This window comes from Echiichthys vipera, assembly GCF_963691815.1.
Source record: "Echiichthys vipera genome assembly, chromosome: 15".
Classification (NCBI taxonomy): Eukaryota; Metazoa; Chordata; class Actinopteri; order Perciformes; family Trachinidae; genus Echiichthys; species Echiichthys vipera.
In genome coordinates, this window is record NC_139840.1 from 9,772,178 (window position 1) to 9,795,207 (window position 23,030).

Below are 23,030 nucleotides of genomic sequence, written 5' to 3' on the forward strand. Positions count from 1 at the left end.
GGAAGAATATACATAAACAGTAAATATATATACATGCACACGTACACGAACATAAAAAATAAAACAAATCTGAACACAATGAACGGAAACAGGAATAATAATAATTATTATTTGTTTTGTTTTGTTTATACTGTGTATGTGTACATTTTGATTAGTGTTATGTCAAAGCACTTTGCACACTTCTGCTTTTAAAGGTGCTATACAAATAAAGTTACTGTTATTATCTTTATTATGATAAATAATTGTAAAATGCCATGTCATTTGTATTCAGTAACTACCTCGATTTCTTACCCAACCCTGTTTGCATCACTGCCCTCGTGAGGTGAAATGAATGTAATATGTGCAGTGCCTCAAACATCCGGCAGGGGGCGCCCAAACACGCCGCTCCCGGTCCTGATGAACGAGGCGCGTTAAACGGCTCCTTCGTGTCTTAATAACAAACCTCTCCTCGGAAATGTGGAAGTGACGCCTTCTGCCGCCCGGTCTCAAAGTCCTGCGGTGTTTGTATTGTTTGTATCACAAGCTTTATCTCCCTGTGGCTGAAGTGTGACATCTTCCAGGTTAGTGAATCCATTTCCACCACCTCCCGACCTGTGTGTGCGTGCGTGCGTGCCTGAGTGTGTGTGTGTGTATGTGTGTGTGTGTGTGTAAATCTAGGAAGTAATGTGTGAGCCGAACTTTTCGACCAGGACGACGCGGAGACGTTGCTCCTCATTTTCCTCATAGAAACTGTGATTTGTGAGCGCGGTAACGTCGCCGAGCTGCGGGGAAACAACTCCCCCGTCACTTAAGAGGGTGAATCCGCGGTGTGCTGGCTCACCTTTCCTCTGGGAAGCACAGGTGAAGAAACGCTCTTTTCCTCCCTCCACTCGTGTGATTGGAGTTCGTTAGCGCCACAGAACTTCCTCCTTTCTGCGCCTTCAGGAGTTTTTCGGCTTTTAAAGATGAAATGAGTGTTTTCCCTCCAAAGGTGAGACTTGTGTTGGCAGTTTTGTACTGTTTGACACTTGTTGCTGTTTGTTATTTCTTACCTGGACCGATGGATCTGTGGGAATTGTCGTTGTATTGTGATGTTTATAATACAGAGGGTGGAAATGACGCACAGAGAGGTGCGTTTTTATGTCTTTTGCTTACGTTTTATATTCCAGAAATAATGCATTTTAGTATAAATAGTTTATTTGAAATATAAAGTGACTCTGGTTTAGATTAACCAGTGCTTTTAACTTAAATCCTGTTAAAAATAAGGCTTTCGTTGCCACTGTGTGCACGAGATTGCTGGATAAATACTGTATAGTATTATTATTATTATTATTATTATTATTATTATTATAATCACAGATAGTGTGACTTGCTGCTGCTCATGGAGGAATTGTTGGGTATCTGTAAATCATAAATAAGTAAGAGTGTGGTTTAGACTTACTCTATATGTTAAGTGTCTTGAGATAACTTTTGTTATGATTCGGCACCATTATTGGATTGAATTTAATTGAATTCCTAGATTCATTTTCTTAATTTCAATTTCACCACACTGTGTTTCTACAGTGGATGCTGGCAGAGAGTTTGGGCAGTGAGTTATGCTGAAGCCCGCCTGTATATCAGGATGAGCACCACAGATGGAGCCGGGCCCCCTGAACAGGATGGAGAGGCCCGTGTCGTGCAGATCTACCCCAGGCTGCCCCAGGACACAGCTGCCTACTGTCCCCTGCAGGTCAGCGGTGGGGACACTGTAAGGGCGGTCATTCACAATGCCGTGGTCACTCTGGGCTTGGATGCCAGCCAGACGTACAGCCTGCTGGAGGTCAGGAAGAGCGGCGGAGAGGAGAGGTTGCTGGAGTCTGGGGACTGCCCACTGGAGAGAGTTCTGCTGTGGCCAGTGAAGGCACAGAGGTGGCACCCTCAGAGCCACGGGTACTACTTCATCCTGCAGCACCAGCAGACCAACAATGGAAGCAACCAAGTAGAGAGCAGCAGAGAGGACTATGATGACCTCTGTAACCTCCAAGCTGTGACTGAGGAGAATATTCTGGAGGCTTTACGCCAGCGCTTCTACAAGCTTAAAATCTACACCTACGCCAGCAACATGCTCATCGCCATCAACCCCAATAAATTCCTGCCTCTTTACTACAATCCCAAGTATGTCAAGATGTACGAGAACCAGCCGCTGGGCACACTATGCCCCCATATATTTGCCATAGCAGACGTGGCCTTCCGTGCAATGCTGAACAAGCAGATGAACCAGTGCATTGTGTTATCTGGTGAGAGTGGCTCAGGGAAGACTGAGAGCAGCAGTTACCTCATCCACTGCCTGACTTCCCTCAGCCAGAAGACGTACTCCAGCGGGTTGGAACGGACAATCCTCGGGGCTGGCCCGGTGCTAGAGGTAGGTCACTGTGATGTGAGGCTGGACACCTGCTTTAATAACTCTGACACCCACTTTGTCTTTTGAAACATCCACTCTATTAACTTTTGTTAGAGGCAATAAGGAGGGAGTTTGTCACTTTTTGGTGTCTCAACATCAGTATCAAATATCAAATCTTTTGAAATGATTTAAATGAAGAGCTAAGACGACCAGTCAGTCAACAGAAAACGAATTAAAGTTATTAATCGAGTCATCTGTCAAACATATGCGGATTCCAGATTCTCAAATGTTAGGATTTACTACTTAACATCAGTGCAGATAGAATATCTTTGGGGTTTTAAACTGTTTGAGGACACCACTAAGGGAAACCTGCTGGGCATTTTCTATTTACTATTTTTGACAAAAAATAATAAATTAGAATACATTAAATGAATATTATTAAATTAAAATAATTTGAAATAAGTCATGACTGATTAATTGAAGTATGTGCTGAGAATTTTGAGGCCCTGAGAGCATATTAGTCAGGACTTGCTTTTTATTGACAACATTTGACACACACACATACACACACAAATCTTTGACCGCACCAGACGTTTGCATGCACAAGTGGTGCAGCTGTTTTTAGTTGACGAAACCAGTTGTTGGTTGATTTAGAGAACGATAATGTCTCTGATCCTCTACAGAAAGTGAAATGAAGAAAGACTCTGCTGGCCTCACTTGATAGAATCACATGAGTTTACTGATCACCTGATTCATGTAGACATTTTCTTTTTCATCCGAACTTCTCATCTTATCCTTTTTTAAATGTATTCATCACTTCTGTTCAAAAGCAGAATGTGTCAAAAACAGAAACCACTGCCTTTTATACTGTATGTATCAGCACCATGTGTTTTGCACTTCCTGCAGCAGAAACAATGAATCAGTGTAATCAACAATCACCACAAAAAAGCTCTGGTATCAGTCATCATTAGTCATTTACTCATAAGACAAAATGCAACAAAAGAAAGATCATAGAAGGTCACGAACATTTACCAGCTTTAATAAGACCGATAGAAAACCTGTGCCGCCCATGGTGAATTTTGATTATCCGTAATACATTTAAGTGTTTGCATAGATTGTTTTTGTGATAATCCTCTCATGTTTGAATTGACTTAAAGTCCAGACACTTCCTCAAATTGAAAAGGGACCAAAATGCAAAACGGTGTTTGTGAACTGGGAATTCACATTTTTTCCAAACTTCAGTTTCACTCTCACTCACTTGGGTGAAAAGGTCTCAGTCCCATCAGCCGTGTGCTCCAGTAACTGTGTCAATGGTTAACAGGACGATACATCTGCTCATGTTTCCGTGTGCTTTCTGTTTCAGTTGGATTGCACAATGTGATTTAATAACTGACATGCAACTAGGCCAAATGCTTTCCTAGGCAAATAATCACTTCCTTGGAACTTAACATACTTTGTGTTTTCTGAAGAAAACAATGCCGTCATTTTCCCCCTAAGAGTCTGTGTTCAGTGCACAAGAACCGAGAACACATGGGCAAGTGAGAAGCGAGGCCTCAGTTGGTTTCAGTTCATTTAAAATACAAAAATGTACAAACATGTTTTCAAAAGTGCTGCTTGTGGCTCTTTACTTTGCGCCAGTTCCAGCTACCAATATTCAAATGTTTACAGGTGTCACCTATCTATCCATAAATAGAGCAAATAATCTTTTTCACAAAGGATCTCGCCTGCTTTGTTACTAATCACACACACAATCCTTTTCATAGGAGTGACTAAATATGGAGTCTCCCTCTCTCAGAACAAGTCCAACGAGTTTCTCCTAGAAATAAGCAACAGCTTAAGTATTTTTCCTCCTAACTGCTCTTTCTGGCAGTGTGTTGTCTTCTATGGTGACAGGGGCTCAAACAGGCAGGGATTTAGCTCGAGGAGAGAAACTGGCTTGTTGTTTCCATTTTATTATCTTTCTCATCGGCGTGAATAAGGAACAAACCTACTGAAGACAGAGTTCACGCCACAACAGTGCCATGCACACGTGTTCACACAACAACTGAATACCAATGGAGGCATTGGGGCCTCCTGAACACTGAAGATCAGCTGATGTGTGAATCTTTTGTTCGGAGGGTTTATGGTTCTGTGGTTTGGCTGCTCGCAAATGCCTCATGTTGTCTTGGGATTTCCTGAGTTCCTTCTTGTCTGGAATTACAAAACCCTGACTTAAGCTTACTCATGTATCTTGTGCCCCCTTTTTAAAAGGTTGTAAGTCATGAAGATATCAAAGTCATGTTCTGAGTTGCTTAATTTTAAAGTCAGTAGAAGAACTGCAGGTGATGGCGCGTTGCTTTCTAGGGCACAGATCTAAATTTTTATTGAAATTTCAATATGGACTTGTCGTATCCAAATTGCAGGGGGGCGCAGTATTTGTTCAAGGCAAAATACTTTCTGTGTCAAAATGTTATTCTGAATTAAGTATTTTGGGGCTGCAGAGATGCCAACTACCGGTAGTTATTTTCTACCGACTTAAGAAAAAATCTTAACACGATGATCATTTTAACATCATTTTTGTAAATGAGAATAATACAGCAATGGTTATTCCCTTTATTTATTCCCGTTATTATCTTGAATCATATTTCAACTGCGATATCAGCCAAAATAATTGCAATTTGATATTTCCCTCATATCGTGCAGCCGTGATGCTTTCATTAAGTATGGCGGGTGGCTGTTGCTCGTGATTTGTGTTGGCGATCAGGAAGCCGAGGGCTGAGCTCCACAGGGAATTTGCAGGGCGTTGTCTTTGAGGGAACACCAGAGAGAGAAGAGAGGCAGGAACGTGTCAGAACAGGCTCAGCCAGGTCTGCTGGAAAACCTACACTACAGAGTATAAATCGCCTCTCTATTTTGCTCGATCCCCATGCTCACAAGTGCGCTCTTTCTCTGCTGTTCGGCTGTGTTTTAATTACGGGATCGCAGATTTTCTGAAGTCTGCATTTGAAGGAGGAATTTGATCCCATTTTTCATATTTGGAACTATTTTGTATCCTAGCGTTCTCTTCTTTTGTCTGGTGTTTAAGACGACACTTTTGCATCTTGCTTGCTGCCTTCAGTAAACCGCAGCATTACAAACAAATCAGTGAATTGTTGTTTGCCAGGCATCCACCATTTGTCAAAGTAAAATTCCGTCAAGTCAGTCATCAAATTTGTCCCAGTTCCACTGGTAGTTACTTCCTTGATTTTCGAGGCTAAATTCCTAGTGATGAACTTCATTCTTTTTAACTTTACGAGCAGACCAGGTCTACCTGAATGCATAATCAGTTTTCATCTTTGTTCAGGAGGAGGAGCAAGTTGGCCCTCCTGATTGTGTCCCCTCAGAGGATCCAGCCCCTAAACTGGGACGTGGCAAACACCTGTTTCCCTCCCTCCACTACATACCATCTTTTCTCCACATGCCTTTCATATTTGTTCAGCCTCTGTATATACGTTTGACTTGTTGGAAAATGAAAACCATGCACTGTATCTACAGGTAGCACAGTGCAGGAGCATTCAGAGGTTATCTGCCAGCCTGTGATCAGTACAGTACGCAGGTCTAGTTCAATGTCTGCAAAAGCGCGGCTCCGGCCTGTTAAGACACGACACTCGGCATAGCTCACACTGGAATGAAGGAGAACAATAACATCTAGATGCTGACATGGGCTCAGTTTTGATTTTTTTTTTCCTTTGCTAGAGTTTAAAGGTTGGGAAGTAGAAGCTGATCCAGAGTCGGCTGCAGCTAATATGAGGTCATAATCCTGTTGCCGTCATTTTACCCAGTGGTGATTTTGCCTGGGTGTGTTGTGTTGTTTATAGCGAACCTTAGATACCGTATCCAGTCATAACATAATAATGATAATAATAATAATAATAATCCATGCAACTGGGAGATTGTTTTTTGATTGTTTAGACTAGAAGATGATCACAAATTATCATAATGTTTTTCACACAGATGTCTCGTCAACAGAAGAAAAATAAAGCTTATTTATTTATTATAATAATATATATTATATTAAACTGAAAAATCTGAAAAGCTGAAAATCACATGAGTTGCTGGAACCAGCTAATGTTGGGTGAATTTACTTGATACATAACAATCAAATGATAAATTAATAAATATATTCCTTTTATCCTTTTAATACATATATATATATATATATATATATTCCTTTTGTCCTTTTAATGTATAATTTTGTGGTGGTTGACTAAGCAGTCAAACAACTTGTTTACCCTGTGATAACATTGGGGCAACAGTAGTATTTTCTGCAGTAGACTACAAAGAAAAGAGCAGTCTCATTAGCAGAACAGAACACACTGTATCACGCTGCACCGTAAGTGACAATAAAAGTCCTCTCTGAGTTTTCAAAGCCTTACTGAGAACTTTAAAAGGCTGCTTGATGGAGCTTTTATTTTCAGTGTTTGTGGCCACTTAACCATGTGCATAATAGATGTGAGTGTCCTGTTTGAATTGCATTACTGATGAAAACACTGAGAATACATTTTAGTCATGTGGGTTCAGCCAGGTGGACTGAAATACGATGTTTATGCTTATGTGAATAAGTAATGATGATGATGTGGTAAATAAGAAGGCGGTCAATTTGTAACCGCTTGTCAATATTAATTTGAAGGCAAACAGTTTAAGTATATGTAAATAAATCATAGAAAGAAATCACAACATCTGCAGTCTTATACAATTACCTTTAAGTGATTTTATGTACAATGTACCTACATCTGATTTGTCTTCCGTCATCCAACATCTTCAACCGCTTGTCCCTAATGGTGTTGACAGACAACCATTCACACTCACATTCACACCTACGGGCAATTTAGAGTCATCAATTAGCCTAACACATGTCTTTGGACTGTGGGAAGAAACCGGAGACCCAGAGAGAACACAGGGAGAACATGCAAACTCCACACAGAGAGCCCCAGCCCACACTCAAACCAGGAACCCTCTTACTGTGAGGCGTCAGTGCTAACCACAAGACCAATGTGCCGCCCCTGATTTGTCTTAATACTGATTAATTCTCAGAGGTTGTTGCAGACTACACTTCAGGCAAAGGAACTGCTCAGAATAATTAGTAGAAACAAGTTAAAAATCTCATACAAACAGGCGGTGAGCATGGGGTCAGCAGTGGAGCCGCACCAAAGTTTGGCCGAAGAGCTGCACGCATTAATTTAGAGTAAAGCTACAACATCTAGAAGGTTAATTGATTAGTCGATCAACAGAAAATTAACAAATAAACAGCAACTATTATTTTGATAATTGATTGTTATTACTAAAACTAAAATAAGTATCTAGTTTTCGCCTCTCAGATGTGAAAATGTCCCTTAGACTTTTATTTTAGTGGCCAGATAAAACAAAGCAATTGGAAGACGTCACCTTGGGGCTCTTGGAAGTTGTGAAGGACACATTTCACCATTTTCTGACACTATAGACCAAAGATCAATTCATTAATCAATCAGTTAATTGAGAAAATCAAACAAAATAATGTACGATGAAAATTGCCGTTAGTTGCAGCCCTAGTTCAGCGTTAGACCAACTTGGTGGTTGCAAACAGATGCAGTCCGCTGTCATCCACAAACCAAAGTGATTTCTTTGATCGAGCTCTGTGCAGCAAAAATGTGCAGTGTTTAGGTCTGGGTGCCAGTGTCTGTGAGGAACGTGCCTACACATTTGTCTGTTTATTTTAGTGAAAACTTATGTGCGCTATGTTTTAAACAGGCCTTTGGCAACGCTAAGACTGCAGAGAATAACAACTCCAGTCGTTTTGGGAAGTTCATCCAGCTCAACTATCTAGAGAGCGGTGTCATCAGAGGGTAAGGCTTCAATTTTTCTCACCAACCTACTGTATTCATTGCTGCACAGTTTATCTTGTTACATTTAACTGTTTCTTTTTTTTTTCTTCCTTTGTTTTAATTGTACAGTGTTGATAACCACACTAAAGATTTAGGTCTTGTTGACCTTCTCTTCTTGTGTGTCTTTTGTAGGGCAGTCATTGAGAAGTACCTACTAGAAAAGTGTCGCCTGGTGTCCAGAGATCCAAGGGAGAGGTAGAATGAAGTCTTAAAAAAACACTCCTAGTTCACATTTCATTTTTTATTCATGCATTCAAAATTTGGGCATGGAAATTAATACTTAACTGCAACAAACCTTGCTCACATTGCCACCAAATTGTACCTGAACGCTGACCTCTAATATAAGCTAGTAAAAGCAGACAGCACCTTTACAGTGCTGTGTGCAGTGAAATGTTGAGTAAATAACAGAGTTGAAATAAAACTTGTGTGAGCCCTGATTGACTTTTGTCGGCACTGTGTGACCCTTTGACCCACAGGAACTACCACGTCTTTTACTATCTGCTGGTTGGGGCGTCCAGAGAAGAGCAGGAGGAGTTTCATCTATTAAAGCCGCAAGATTATCTCTACCTCAAGCAGGTACCTTTGATCCACACACTTTACAGCACCAGCAATAAAGAAATGGGAGGACCAGCATAACACATGATGCGTTATTTGATGTAATCAAACAGAGAAAACCAGTGCTAGAGGTTTTATTCAGACAGACCCACAATATTTAGAAACGTGGCCTATTAGTCCCGTTTTGTTTATGGCTTTTGAAAAGGCTTTTGTTGGATTGATCTCTGGTGTGGATTTGAAAAAACATCTCCTGACAGCTTCTTTAAAGGTCGGTCTCTGTCCGGTTTCAAGTCAGGATCAACCGATATGGTTTTTTAGGGCCGATGCTAATACAGATTTTTTTTTTTTCCATCAGCCTGACCGATACAGACCCTTTTTCTTGAGCCGATACTACTTTTGCTCCCTCAATTTACATCATAAAAATTACACAATGATGATAACAAATGTTACGAGTCTCAATTTAAAAATAAAGGAACATTTATTAAACTTAAAAAAGGCATCTCCAGCAACACAGAGCTGCCTGTGGACACCTGTCTTTAAATAATGCCGGGAAAAAAACGAATAAAACACAAATATCGGCCGATAATATAATCCAGTTTATGTATCAGTCTATCATTAGTTTCAAGTAATCCAATGCATTTTGACAATACAACATGGACCAACTACCAGAAATTTCCCCCCATCATTTCCGGGTTAAGAGCTTATTGTCCCTGTTTTGTTTTTCTTGATTTATGCTGCAGTCTCAAATAATTGTCATAACTAACTACTGTACGTCTTTGTTTTTGCTTGGCACAGTCATTAGAAAGTAAATTTATAAATCAGATTTGGCTCAGCCAGATGAAGCGTAATTTACTGTCACTCACTAAACGTACAGGGTTTTGTATCCCTCGTTATGCAGAATGACTCAGAAATAAAACTGTCATATTATAATTCAATATTCAGCTTTTGAAACTCAATAACAGAAAATCTAAATCAATTTATTTAAAGAGAACAATAACAAATCGCAGATGTTAAAGAACATGGGCAGGGAATCAGCTAAAACCTCAAATTTTAAAAGGAAATCTATTAATTAAATTTAGATTAGAAATTTGATTTAATTATAAACCTTCTTTCTCTCTGTATCTCTTCTGGTTGTCCTACAGGACGACCTCCATTTAGATGACGAGGAGAAACTTGAGCAGGAGTACAAGAGGCTCCATCAAGCTATGGAGATGGTTGGCTTCCTGGCCTCCACCAAGAAACAGTATGTAGGATTTTGATCATGAACAACACAACTGGACTGCTGCAGGCTGGAGTCAAACTAGCTAGCACAACTATAATCAGCTTTTAGGAAAAGTCAACAAAAGACTTAATGGTCCTGTAAAATGGGCCTGCAGAACACTTTTTTTGTAAATAATAGTGTTTTTTTTTCTGTCAGACATGTGGGATTTGACATCAAAGACATAAAGGCACACGCCAGAAGGTTTAGATGTCTCAGGAACGTATATTATTCGACTAAAGCCCACTCACTTGGTCCTGTGAGAGGGTGAAGAAAGATTACAAAGTGCAGAAATATTTGTCTTTCAGTCAGACAGTGTTTACAACATTTACAGTGACGCTGCACAGCTCTCAGTTAGCTGCACTAATCTAAAATATTACGCAGCTAGGCGTAGTCATTTCTTCTTTAACTGAACACTGTCAAAGAGTTGCTGCTTTCTACACCGGTGTCAGTAACAGGTCAGAGCTTGTCAAGTCAAGCAGGAGAAAAATGCAGCGAGTCAACAGGCGCCTGACAGCCTAGGGACGCTGCGTACACATAAAAAGCCTAGCAGCATGGTTTGTAACCTGTTCAGGTTGCTCCTCCATAGAGAATAACTAAGCTGAAGACACAGTTACGGTTTGAGATTAAATCTATAGAGCAACGTACAGTTAGAAACATAACATGCATAAAGTCAGAACCTATGGACAAAGTAAAGTGATAGTTTTTCCTTTAATAAAGGGTTTCATACATTCTTTAACAAACTCCTCCAGTGCAGATATAGATCCAGTGGAGACTTGGATGTAAACAAAGCAAAGTCCATGGAGATAAAAACGGTTATGAATAGTCTGTTAAGACATATTTTACTCAGCAGTGGTGACTGTCCTATAATGTCAATTATGAATTCCTGGATATTAAATATTCATCTGTTTTCAAAGTGTACTGAATTAGCACATCACATGCCATGGTGAAGTTACATTTGAGTCAAATAATTGAGGACGGCTTTAATTTAATAAGTTCAAATTCAATACAAAACTATTTGTTGTTCTGGATTACTCATCTAAAGTTTTATTGTGTAATTAATGTTACTTTGTGAAACAGACCAGACCTAGGTTACATCATGTACACAATACCCACAAACTCAAATGTCGGACTTAAAGAACAGAAAACATTTCCAGGTAAATGTTCATTGTAGTCAGGACACACAGAAGAGACAGAGTTCTGCCTCCAGGACGGAAGTTGATGCTCACTTCTGGAAGCTGCAGCATTGCTTTGCTGCGGTCCAGCCAAAAGCTTTGGGTTGTTATTACTGACATACTGATGAACTAGCAGCAAGGTTGAAATATAGAGCCAAAGGAATGTAAATAAGATACCTAATTACAAATGATCAGTATACAGTTTGGAAGAGAGTGAGAAAAATGATCAGTCTGTAAGAGAGAAAGTTAATGTAAAACTGAATATGAAACAAGTCAGTCAGATTTGTTGTGAAAGTAGATATTGTAACTAAAACGTTTCACAAAATATACTTAAGTAGAAGTCCACAGTGCAAATGGAAGTAAAAACTTTTGTTTGTCTGTTTCTACTGTGCAGCATATTTTCCATCCTCTCTGCCATCCTGCACCTGGGCAATGTGACGTACACGCTGTCAGAGGACACAGAAGTCCTGGAGGTTGGACCTGCTGAAGTTTTGTCCACACTGTCTGACCTGCTGAAAGTACGTTCCTGATGTGAAACGGTTGATCATTTATGCTAAGCGCTAAATCACCATCTGCATTAATTATCTACAGTCTCTGGTTCATTTTTAAAACCCTGCACTTGGCATGAAATCACTGTAACTCCTAAAGATCACTACCCTCTGTATTGATAAAGAACAAACATGTTTCAGCCTGGTTTGTTTGTAAAGTACAGTAATTAGTAGTGATTTTCTTTGGGATTAAGACATGTCGCAGTTTTGTGGATCTTTCTGTATAACTGTTTATTTATTTTATTTTGTTTTTTACCCAGGTGAAAAAGGAGCTTCTGGTGAAGACTTTGACCAAGAGGAGAGTTGTGACCGCCAACGCCATCGTAGTTTCACAGTACACACTCCAAGAGGTATAGACTTAAGATTTATTGGTAGGGCTGCCTGTTTGATGGTAAAATCATTCATATAACATGAATATGTTTTATTTGAATTGCAGTCTGTAACAACTTTTTTTTCATTTGAGTTTAAGTTGTTGTTTGCTTTACTTGGTGTTTGTGTGCGTTCAGGCCTCCACAGTGCGTGACTCCATGGCCAAGTCTTTATACAGTGCTCTGTTTGACTGGATCATCCTTCACATCAACCATGCAATGCTCAACAGACGAGACATGGAGGGGTCCGTCTCTGTAAGTCACACGGCCAAAAACTGCAGTATTGACATCAGGAGGCCAACATCATCATGTTTCCACAATGCTTCCTGCTTCCTTTTCATAAATTTGTAATGAATTGTCCTGTTTGCTGGGTTGTTTTTAGTGTTTGTCCATCGGTGTCCTGGATATGTTTGGTTTTGAGAACCTCCAGACAAACAGCTTTGAGCAGCTGTGCATCAACTACACCAATGAGAAACTGCAGTATTACATCAACCAGCACATCTTCAAGCTTGTGCAAGTGGGTGTTTTTTATTTCATTTATTATTTTTATTATTTTCTTTAAATCCTTTTTTATTACAAATGTCTTGCGATTTGTATCTGTGTGCGGTGTTTGACTGTTACGAATCCATCTCCTCATCAGTGCTGTGCAGACAAATTAATTTACATTTACTTCCCCTGGGTAATCTAATTATGTTATTGTGATTTAAATATATTCCAGGAAGATTATGTGTCAGAGGGCATCACCTGGCAAAACATCGACTACACTCACAACAGTGGCTGCATTCGGCTGATCAGCGAGAAGTCAACCGGGCTCTTTGACCTGTTGGATAAAGAGGGAGAGTATGTGGAAGAAATCAAGGCTTTTGTTAAATGCATTTAAATACAATGTACTGATAAACTGGTCAGTCTGGCTAGTCTAAGTGGAAACCTTTAACAAAAGGTCTTAGTGCAAAGAGAGGAATAATTCCTTTTCTTGTGTCATTCTGTCAACTGATCTGTCACCACAGAGGAATCCAGCTGAAGTAAATCTCTTTGGATTGCATCTTCTATAAACAAGCAAACAAAGTAAAAAAAAATGTCTGTCCTCAAGCTAATAGCACAACATGCTGATTCAATAAATGTAATTTCAGCTATTTTTTCTAAAAGGAAATAATATTCACAATTGATATAGTTGTTGGTTGCTTTATTAGACTGTAGGAAAACTGAACAAACACTTTCCCAAAAGGCAACAGTTCACAATAGGCTATAAAACTGAAAAGCATCTCTTATGCTATGAAATTAAAAACAAAAAAAGAGAATCATTTTAAGTTCCACCTTGGCTATTTGCTAGTGTAAATGCTTTCAGTATCTGTTTTATCCTGTTCCGCGTTAGCATCTAAAGGCTGCTTGAAAGCAGCAGGGATAACAAGCTGGGTTCCTGTATGATTCCCCCTCGTCCCAGTGATTGGCACATCAGGTGATGCCATCGAGTATGTGTTTGAATGTTGGATGGGTTACCATTCACATCCCCTACAACAGTGGAGCAAAGCCAACACACCGTCCTCGTATTATACACAGTTCTCTCTCTCTGTTGTTGTAACCGACCGGGAACCTGCCAGCAGATCTTCACTTGCGCTTACCATAGTGTGACTGACCCGCACGCCAATCCACTTATTGCGCTGACCTCAAAACATGTTGCTCACAGAGTATGGCTAAGGTTACTGGACGGAACTTGAGCTTGTGAACTTTACATTATTATGCATTGCGTGCATCAATCAATCGTGTACTCTGCGTGCATAGTACCATCACCCCTCTACTGTGGCCCCCGTACAGTGACAGTTTGGCACGATTACTGTACACAAACCGTTACAGCCCTAGTTTTTACCTAAATCATGCTCATTTTCTTCCCACATACCATATGTTGATACTGATATTCTGTCCTTCTCTGTGTATCTCCAGCCTCCCTCAGGCCACAGATGAAACCCTGTTGGACAAGTTGAAACAGCAACATCAGGACAACCCATTCTTTGTACCCTCCTCAAATACAGAGCCGACTTTTGTCATTCAACACTTTGCTGGGAGGGTTAAATATCACATCAAGGTGGAGTATATTTCACACACTGCAAACATCTTTATTCTACAAAGTAAATAATAAACATTAGAAATTCAGTAAGTGTACAGATACACACAGTGAGGGTCTGCAGTAGCCTTGTTAGATAAGCCACTGTGGGAAAAACCTACAAAATTATTGAACTAAGTAAATGATTAATGCTCCTCCCTCCCTGCACTGTGAAGTTTAAAGTTGTGAATACAAATAACGAATGTGAGCCTCCCTTTTGTATAACTACAGCAACAATAAGGGATTACAGCATGTCAATCGTGATTCTTCTTGATCTTCAGGATTTCCGGCAGAAAAACACAGAGCACATGCGTCCTGATGTCATATCACTTCTGCGGAGCAGTGAGTTGTCGTTCGTGCACCACTTGGTTGCAATGAGTCCAGAAGCTCTGTTCCGATGGGGAGTCCTCCGAGCTACCATCCGCATCCTTACGGTATTCAAGAACCTGGGAAGGCAGCGTGCAGAATCGAGTAGGTGGCTTTAGTTGCTTATCGAGCCACATTTTCAGCTGCGTCAACAGCTAAAATAACTAACCCTGTTTTTAATAAAGACTTTCTAAATGACTCCATCAAATCCACATGTTCTGTTGATTATATTCATCTGCTTTGTTGTATTGTCACCACAGTATCTGCCAGCCGACGCTCCCGCAAGACCCTCAGAGAGATGAAACAAAGCAGCAGTACTGTTAACAGACTGTCCAGGTAAATCCACTACACTGCTGCATTTATAGTGGATTTAACTGCCACTGACATGTCTCTATTCCAATTATATTTTTATTTTGATACAACCAAATGTCTTCAAACTTACAGCAGGTCTTGAATCAGGCAGGCATTTTCAGTTTTAGAGAATCAATTAATTAGCAACAGTAACCATCAACCATCCAGGTTTCATCCCCAAAAAATAGGCACAAATACTTCATGAATTACTTTTTTAATTAGTGCATTCATTGTCTCATTTATCTAGTTAGCTAGTTAAGCTTCATTTATTCAGGAAATCTCATTGACAGCCAGATCTGAGACGATGTTACATATACACAAGATCACAACACAAGATGGATTACCATTAATGAGCACCTATAAACATAAAAAAGGTTGTCAAAAGGGAATTATACCTTAAAAAAAATAAAAAAGAACTGCCTCTTTGCTGATGAAGTTCATGTCTCTGACATTTACAGCCACAGCCTGACTCTGGATTTCTCCTTCGATCGCTCTGATGAACATCCTCTCGATGTATTTGAAGATATCTTTATCAATTATGAAAAGAGAAAGTAAGTGGGCCTAAACACGGATTTTAATGTCTTATGCTTCACCTTCTCACATTCTATTTCCAGAGCTGTACGTTGAACGGAGCCTCGTTTTTTCCCTGTATTTTCTGCAGGAAAACTCGAAGCGGTCGACAGAAGCAGCTCATTCCAAAGGTAACGTGTTGACGGGTGCAGTGTGCTCAGAGCTTGTGAAGTCATCTCAAAAGCAGCATTTCAACACAGTTGTTTGTACATCTGAAATGTGAACGCGTGATTCATTATGCCTGTTCATTCATCCGTTCATACGCGCCTCTATCTCGGCTCACAGACTTTATTATGTCTTATTGAACAGAACCTCATGGATGTGCACTCCCTCCGACATATTGTTGGTGTAGCCGCACATGACCGAACCAGCAAATTCATCTTCCACCCCCATCAGAAGGCAAAGCCCCTGACAGTTGGCGCTCAGTTTCAGGTTTGTCCTTTCTGTACCTTTGCTGACTATCATGACTTAACGTGACATTAAACTAACATTAAGGGCCACTTCATGCAACATTTTTTCTGTTTTTATTTTTTTGCACAATTCTATAGCCACAGTATAGAAACCTTTTCAAGTGTTTTTTTAATGATAAAACCTCAGTCTCAGTGACTGATTGGGAGATTGTTTTGTTTTTTTAAGCCTTTCCCCCTCTTCTTCATACTCATTGCTCATGTAGTCGTTTTCAGATTCATGTATCCGAAAGTTCAATTAGGAAATTCACAGTTATTTAACAACTCAACGACTCATGTACTGTACTATAAGACTGGAGATAATTAAATAGATTTCAAAAAGCTCCAAACTTTTCCTTTTTATTTTAGAAACAAATACCGTTTTTAATGTAATATAATTACAATTAATCCATCAACCAGTACTCACTGCAGTTCTGTCTCTCACAGGCCTCACTCGGAAAGCTGATGGAGACAGTCGAAAAAGCTGAGCCATTCTTTATTTTCTGTGTTCGCTCTAACGCTGAAAAGGTAACGTCATCTGCGACCATGTAACACTGATGTAATTGGAAATGTAGTCCTACATGTTGGACTCTATCAAACAGTTCATCACATAGGGGAAATGCTTTGTTTTTGCAGAAGGAGCTGCACTTTGATGATGAACTTGTGCTACAGCAAATCAAGTACACAGGCATAATGCAGATGGTTCACATCCAGAAGTCCGGCTACAGTGCTAAATACACATTCAAGGTGGCATATGAATATATATATATATATGAATTTAGAATGAAAAGGAAATCAAACTTACTTCTGTATCTGTGAGAAAAAAATTATAATTTGCACTTCTGATACTGTTTCTCTCTCGATGACAGGAATTTGTCGAGAAGTTCCGAATGTTGCTACCGAAAGGAGCTACTGTAACGCCAGAGCACATAACTGGACTGTTTGAGAGGATGAAGCTGGGTAACTCCACGTATCAAATAGGAAAAACCAAGGTAAATGTTCTTGATATTGTAGGTAATTTGGTCTGATCTTAACTCGGCATGGTACCATGGTTGGAAACTTTCTTCACACTGAGCTCACCCAAGAGTGACTGCGTGTACCAATGTTTCTGTAATGTATTTTGAATTTAAAGCATCCAACAAATGACATGACAGGCAAGGGGTTTTGTGAATATCAAAATGCATCTCAAAGTGAGCAGCTGTCGTCAGTCAGAGAACACTGTCACTTCCTAAAAAGACATAGCAGATTTCATGCTTTACATAGAGCCATAAAAGTCCGTAAGCGTTAATGTATGTATTAAACTGTACGACAGATTGCACCGTATAATTGTTCCCAGTGGTTTCATCATTTGTGTATCTCTCTTTCATCTACTCAGGTGTTCCTCAAGGAGAAGGAGAGGCAACTGCTCCAAGACACTCTTAACAAAGAAGTGATGCGTCACATCATCATCCTGCAGCGCTGGTTCCGCGCCTGTCTGATGAGGTTGCACTTCCTGCAAAGGAGGGATGCCACTATGATTATACAGGTACCATTTTTTGTATAAAATGCTGTGAAATAGAAAACATTTAATATGTCTTTTTGGAAACTACTATACAAAACATTCATCCCATCACAAGTTTCCAAGGATGATAAACTGTCCCAAAGGCTTAAGAACGAGTAAAGACACAGAAGACTAAAGTTTACAGAGGATTTCTGGTGTTTTTCAGAGGAGCTGGCGCGAGTTCTATGAGAAACAAAACCGAGCTGCTACAGTGATCCAGACAGCATGGAAGAGTTCCCTGAAGAAGCACGACCACGGGACGGGGGATGATGGGAGCACGTCCGAGACCCAACCTAGACGGGACAGGTACACATGCCACTAAACCTACACTGCTCACATTGCAGCTGCCCTTGTTGAATAAAATGTCACTTTAGTAGAATTTAACTTGATTTATGTAAAAAGGCAACTACAAGATTTGAGTATAGAAGCCTTCATATGCCCTGTTCCCCCGAGACACCTGAGGGTGTAAAATGTAAATATTATTCCATTTGGTTGACATAACATGATGTGTTACTGGGTTAATGTGCAGCATGCCATCCACCCACCCCTGACTGAAACACAGTACTTAGAAAAGCTGCATTTACAATCCCAGTTTTACTGGGTGGTGCATTAAAAGCCACAGAAGCAAAACAAGAAACATCTATGAGTCGTTGCAATGTTTATGTTCAACCTGTACAGATCTTTTACTTAAATCCTGCACAGGTCTGTTACACTCTCAGTAGCACATGTTGCACTCGGGTGTCTACCTTGCAGTGAATGTTGTTGTTGAGTGTTCAGGTAGCCATGCGAGACCATCCTGATCTCTGGTAACCTGTGGCAGAGAAAATTTGGAGAAGGTTGCCCAAGCGACCGAACCAATCAGCATTGGTTTTGAGGCGACTCGAATTGTGACGCAACGAGAAGCGACTGTTTAGTGTAAACAACGGTGGCTTCCACGGATGAGATGAGCGCAGCTATCGAGCAAACAGCTCGCTAACGCTTTTTTCTGTTGGAATATGGACCGGACACCTGAAATAATGCCTTTAATCCGTAAATTTCCTAAATTTGCATGGTCTATCCAATCAGCAAACAGTATTTCCGCCCCTTCCCAAAAGATCTCCAACCCAGAGTTCCCATATGGATAAACAGAGCAAATGAGAATTTGTGTGAATCTATCCATCTGGCAGAGTCAGGTTAGTGTTCAGAGGCATGTGTGCAAAAGATAGAATATTATTCAGAGACAATGTTATGACCTAACACATAGTGTTAACAGACATTTGACCAGAATATATACTGAGCAGGACATTTTACAATTGAAAAATATACTTGGCCAAATATTATATGGCATATAGCATGTATTGTTACCTACAAACAGATACATGCTGATACCTATATATCTTTGATGAGCTATGATGAGTTCATATCGGCCCAGAGTTTATTCAGTAGTTTAAACTTAGTCGGTCAATCTGGTTCAGTTGACTGTAATAGCATTTCAGGTGGAATTAGAATCGATACCGATGATAAACATTAGAATTTATATTATGGATACACTGTTGTGATGCCAGTCTGATTGAGTAGTTCTTTCATAACAGCTTGACAAAAAAGGAGTTAAAGAGGCAGCACAAAGTGGAGCTCAGCCCTAACAGGACCCGGCAGAGGTCCGGCAGCAGGGAGAAGCGAGAGGGCAGAGGATCCCCTCCCCCTCTCAACAGACCCCTCTCGCTCCCACTGGACTCTAAAGCTGGCAGTGACGATGGCTCCACCAGCCCCTCTAGCAGCTCGCTTCAGCGTTACACAGATATGGGGGGCATCAAGGAGAAGGCCGAGAGGTGGAGGGGAAGACAGAGCGAGGGCGAACCAACAGATGAATCAAGTCCAGAAATACGACGACGGAATGTTCGGAAAGAGGATTTCGGGTAAGCGTCTCGAACTCGTAGGAATCTCCTCAATGATGTTGGAGCTCTGTTGAGCTCCAACATCATTGAGGAGATGTTGAGGACAAATTTCTAGAGCCTTTCTTAAAGTTTCTTTTCGTTCCTCTATAAGGTCATAAGGTCATCAACTTTCTTTGTCTGATCATGTGTTTCTATTTGTATATCTGTTGTGTCTATTTCATAACAAAATGTTTACATGGCAATTGTTTCTCAAAACGTATATATTGATGCTGTTGTCAATAACTGCAATGTGTTTTAGATTAGTCCCACAGTCGTTCTCAGCTTTGCTTCTGTTTCCTTCTGCAGGCGCAAAGCAAAGTCCATGTCTGTTGATGAATTGCTTAAGATCAGCTCATCCGGCTCTGATAGCTCACCCTCTACCAGTGAGGTAACATTTGTCACAACACTAGAACATTTAATTTTGCTTTTCATACAGTCGTAGTTTGTGTCCTATACAACAATAAACGTTGGCATTGGATTTTCAAAGAACTGTAGTTGTGTGTGCTGTAAGCGCACAAATCGAGGCTCCCTACACACAGATCAAAGAAGGCCTTTCTGTATGTGCCTCATCACCTTTCCTGACCCAATTAGGTCAGGGTGCGTCTCCGCAAGTATCCCAAACGCAAGCGGCGCTTAGCCTACGGCCGCAGCGGTTTGATGATGATTTTTGGGGGCTCCAAGGAGAGCGAGTACTGGAGCTTTCCACTGCCTCCCATCAGCCCCCATGTGCCCAACATGAAGGGTGCGGCCAGTAGCGGGGATGTCAGGGCCTTCAAATTCCAGGTCAAGGTACTGGACGAAGGGAGGTTTTGACCGACCATGATGCTACTCTGCATGCAGGCCTTGCATGTATATGTCCCATAAGGATTGAAGGTTGCATTGCTCTGGGACTTCTTATTTCCGCTCTGCAGCGCAGGAGAGAGAAAAAAAAAATGAGCTGTTGCTTCCGAAAAACAAAAAGGAAAACTCAAAGCTCATTTCTGATCTTTTTTGTGTCTACACCCAAATGAGCCGTACTGTAGGTACAGTTCAGTTTTTGGTCACTTTAAAGTTATTGTGTTGAGCTTACTGTACAAGATACTAAATACCATACAACAAATTCATTCTTTATCTGATTAAAGCAATTTCATATGTAAAACTATTCGATTTATGTACTGTCTATTGCTTAAATAAGTCATTAACTCACTTTAATCATATTTATCTCTTGAAGTATACGAAGCAACTTGTATAGGACTTAATCTATATGGCACCATACAAATGAACCAATCATTAAATTAACCCATCGACCTCTGGTTTATGAAAAATGATTTTAAGTTAAAAAACGTAATCATCACTGTAATATACAAAATATTTTCACAAAAATCATAATCGGCAATGAAAAAAATCATACAACTGAACTGATGTTCGCATTTATTAATGAACTTGAATGAGAATACAATTTAAAATCACTTGAATGTGTAAATAATAAATGTTATAACACACTGACACAATGTCATACATGTATGAACTAACTTTGCTCATACTAATTAAAGCAAAAAAGGTCAAAGTTCAGATGGTGGCAGGATATAGTTCAGCTTTGCATGAGTTAAAAATGGTGAAGGCTGCTATGGTGCTAACATTTGATCCTGTTTATGTGGCCTGGTTCGGTGGTGGTGCAGTCGCTGCAGGGGGACGTGGTGGAGAAAGAGGACTAACTGTATTACTTGGGATATCAGAACAATAACTGGGGTTGTCCTGTGAAAGTTGTTTGTTCGCAAGTTTTATATTTTGACTTAGAGCACGTTCCTGTTTTGTTGCAGATACCAGCAGAAACCGATGGGTCGAGGTTTAGCCTTCCAGCCAGGAGCGCCAATGAGAACTCCGGACAAAGGGGATCCAACCAATCACAGCTCACAACTCCTGAGAGGTAAACCCCTACTCTCAGTTCAAAGGAAATTGTTCAAGGTTTTGAGTTTTAAGGAAAGAGCGTTATGTTTTTAACAATACTTCATGTATTTGACATGTCGCTGCATGGAGTTGAATCAGACTGTCTTTCCTACAGGGTTTGGTTTCTCGGCAGATTCCTGAAAAAGCGGACGCCTAAATATTCCTCAGGCAGCATCTCCCCCTTAGATAAAGGTAACCAAAAGCAGCAATCGTAAAGTATTTTTCTGTAAAATACAAATGTTGTACAATGTACACATACATTGCACTTTAAATATGCAACAAACACTGTTGAAAGATCTGTAGTATAAAGAAAATGTAAATTATTTGAGGGCCATGTCTAAAGGAAAGAGTATAAAGGGGGAAATGTGGCAGTCTCACAGCTGTGACTTTTTTCTTATGATGTTGGTGTTTGTTTACTGGATCTTACAAATGGAGAGCTCAGTTTACCATCATACATCCCTGGTTAACACACCTTTACTCTTTCCTGCCATCTGGAGGTTATTTCCTGACCAGCAACTTGTAAAACAAGGCCTTCTTGAAGAGGCTCCAAAGTATCCTGTACATCACCAGTAAAGAGATAAGAAACTTTTGTACTATTGATGCAACATCTCCCTCGTTTAACTGCAGTCACCTTGGCCAGCTACTCTCCACACCCCTACCACATGCCAAACCAGAATAGTGAGAGGGTCAGTCGAAACCCGACCATTCGTATCAGTCGGGCCACGCGGGCTTTGCAGTGCAATACATCTCTGGAGCGTGAGATCACCGACACCAAAGAGCTACGAAACCTGGACGAATTCCTCGGCAATCAGGTGAGATCAACACCTGAGGAGGGGAATCTGAACAGTTAACTCAGGCTTTAACAATAGCACTTCCAAATCACGACACATATATTGTTTCTATTGTTTTTTTGCAGTGTAGCCCAGTTATTTTACACAATCTTACACTTTTTAATTAAGTCTGTACATACATTTACCACACACAATCAGCTCTCATGGATGAGGCAGCATGAGCGGCTGAAGGGAGGGGTCGTGAGTAACAACAGGTTATTTTTTTTCAAAAGTGACATTATGAAAGGAATATGTAACCGGGAAAAACGGCACTGTAAAATAATAAAATACATGTTTGAAAATGGCATATTGAAAAAAAAAATCTGTTTGTAATATAAAAGGTAATTCCAGTAAAACATTTGATCACATGATCATTTATTGTATATAGTTTATATATAGTTGGTTTTTATTTACATAGATATTTTATAATACATAATAGTAATAGAATGATTAATTGGGCCAACGTCGGCCGATGCCTGTGCTCATGAGGCAATTATATATTTTGGCCATCAGCCGCCGCGTGTGTGTGCGTGCGTGTGTGTGTTTTAAATATCGGTTAAAAAACCATCAGTCAACCACAATGTCTTATTTACATGTTACAATTTATTTTGTACATTTTTATTGTGGAATAGTAACATAGATTGTTGTATTATTGTCCAATCTCAGTAACTCAGTAGCTGAAAGCTATCTGTGGGGGCAGCTCAGAGGTAGAGCGGGTCGTCTTCCATTAGAGAGATCAGCGGTTTAAACCCTGGGCTCCTCCGGGCCGCATGTCGAAGTCTCTTTGGGCAAGACACTGAACCCTGAATTGCTCCCCGTGCTGTGAATGTGGTATGAATGGTTAGATT

The 23,030-nt window shown here is 40.3% G+C and overlaps 1 protein-coding gene across 4 annotated transcripts in view; it reads left to right on the forward strand.

Moving 5' to 3' along the window:
- Positions 1–432: 432 nt before the first annotated feature.
- Positions 433–23,030, forward strand: part of LOC310957331 (myosin IXb) — a 29,236-nt gene continuing 6,638 nt past the window's right edge. For 2 of the 4 annotated variants that reach the window (XM_083927835.1, XM_083927838.1), the window contains exons 1-28: positions 620–970; positions 1,543–2,380; positions 8,105–8,199; positions 8,371–8,433; positions 8,715–8,814; positions 9,936–10,036; positions 11,621–11,744; positions 12,035–12,124; positions 12,281–12,397; positions 12,525–12,659; positions 12,861–12,982; positions 14,081–14,222; positions 14,522–14,711; positions 14,867–14,942; positions 15,416–15,508; positions 15,619–15,658; positions 15,837–15,959; positions 16,421–16,501; positions 16,610–16,720; positions 16,843–16,965; positions 17,349–17,498; positions 17,680–17,819; positions 19,085–19,408; positions 19,733–19,814; positions 20,018–20,215; positions 21,226–21,332; positions 21,468–21,544; positions 21,980–22,164. In XM_083927835.1, coding sequence (XP_083783961.1) covers positions 1,601–2,380; positions 8,105–8,199; positions 8,371–8,433; positions 8,715–8,814; positions 9,936–10,036; positions 11,621–11,744; positions 12,035–12,124; positions 12,281–12,397; positions 12,525–12,659; positions 12,861–12,982; positions 14,081–14,222; positions 14,522–14,711; positions 14,867–14,942; positions 15,416–15,508; positions 15,619–15,658; positions 15,837–15,959; positions 16,421–16,501; positions 16,610–16,720; positions 16,843–16,965; positions 17,349–17,498; positions 17,680–17,819; positions 19,085–19,408; positions 19,733–19,814; positions 20,018–20,215; positions 21,226–21,332; positions 21,468–21,544; positions 21,980–22,164 — 3,969 coding nt within the window. In that variant the 5' untranslated portion in view covers positions 620–970; positions 1,543–1,600. Of the gene's footprint in view, positions 561–619; positions 971–1,542; positions 2,381–8,104; positions 8,200–8,370; positions 8,434–8,714; positions 8,815–9,935; positions 10,037–11,620; positions 11,745–12,034; positions 12,125–12,280; positions 12,398–12,524; positions 12,660–12,860; positions 12,983–14,080; positions 14,223–14,521; positions 14,712–14,866; positions 14,943–15,415; positions 15,509–15,618; positions 15,659–15,836; positions 15,960–16,420; positions 16,502–16,609; positions 16,721–16,842; positions 16,966–17,348; positions 17,499–17,679; positions 17,820–19,084; positions 19,409–19,732; positions 19,815–20,017; positions 20,216–21,225; positions 21,333–21,467; positions 21,545–21,979; positions 22,165–23,030 lie in introns of those variants that run through there. The other 2 variants (XM_083927836.1, XM_083927837.1) reach the window with 2 other exon arrangements.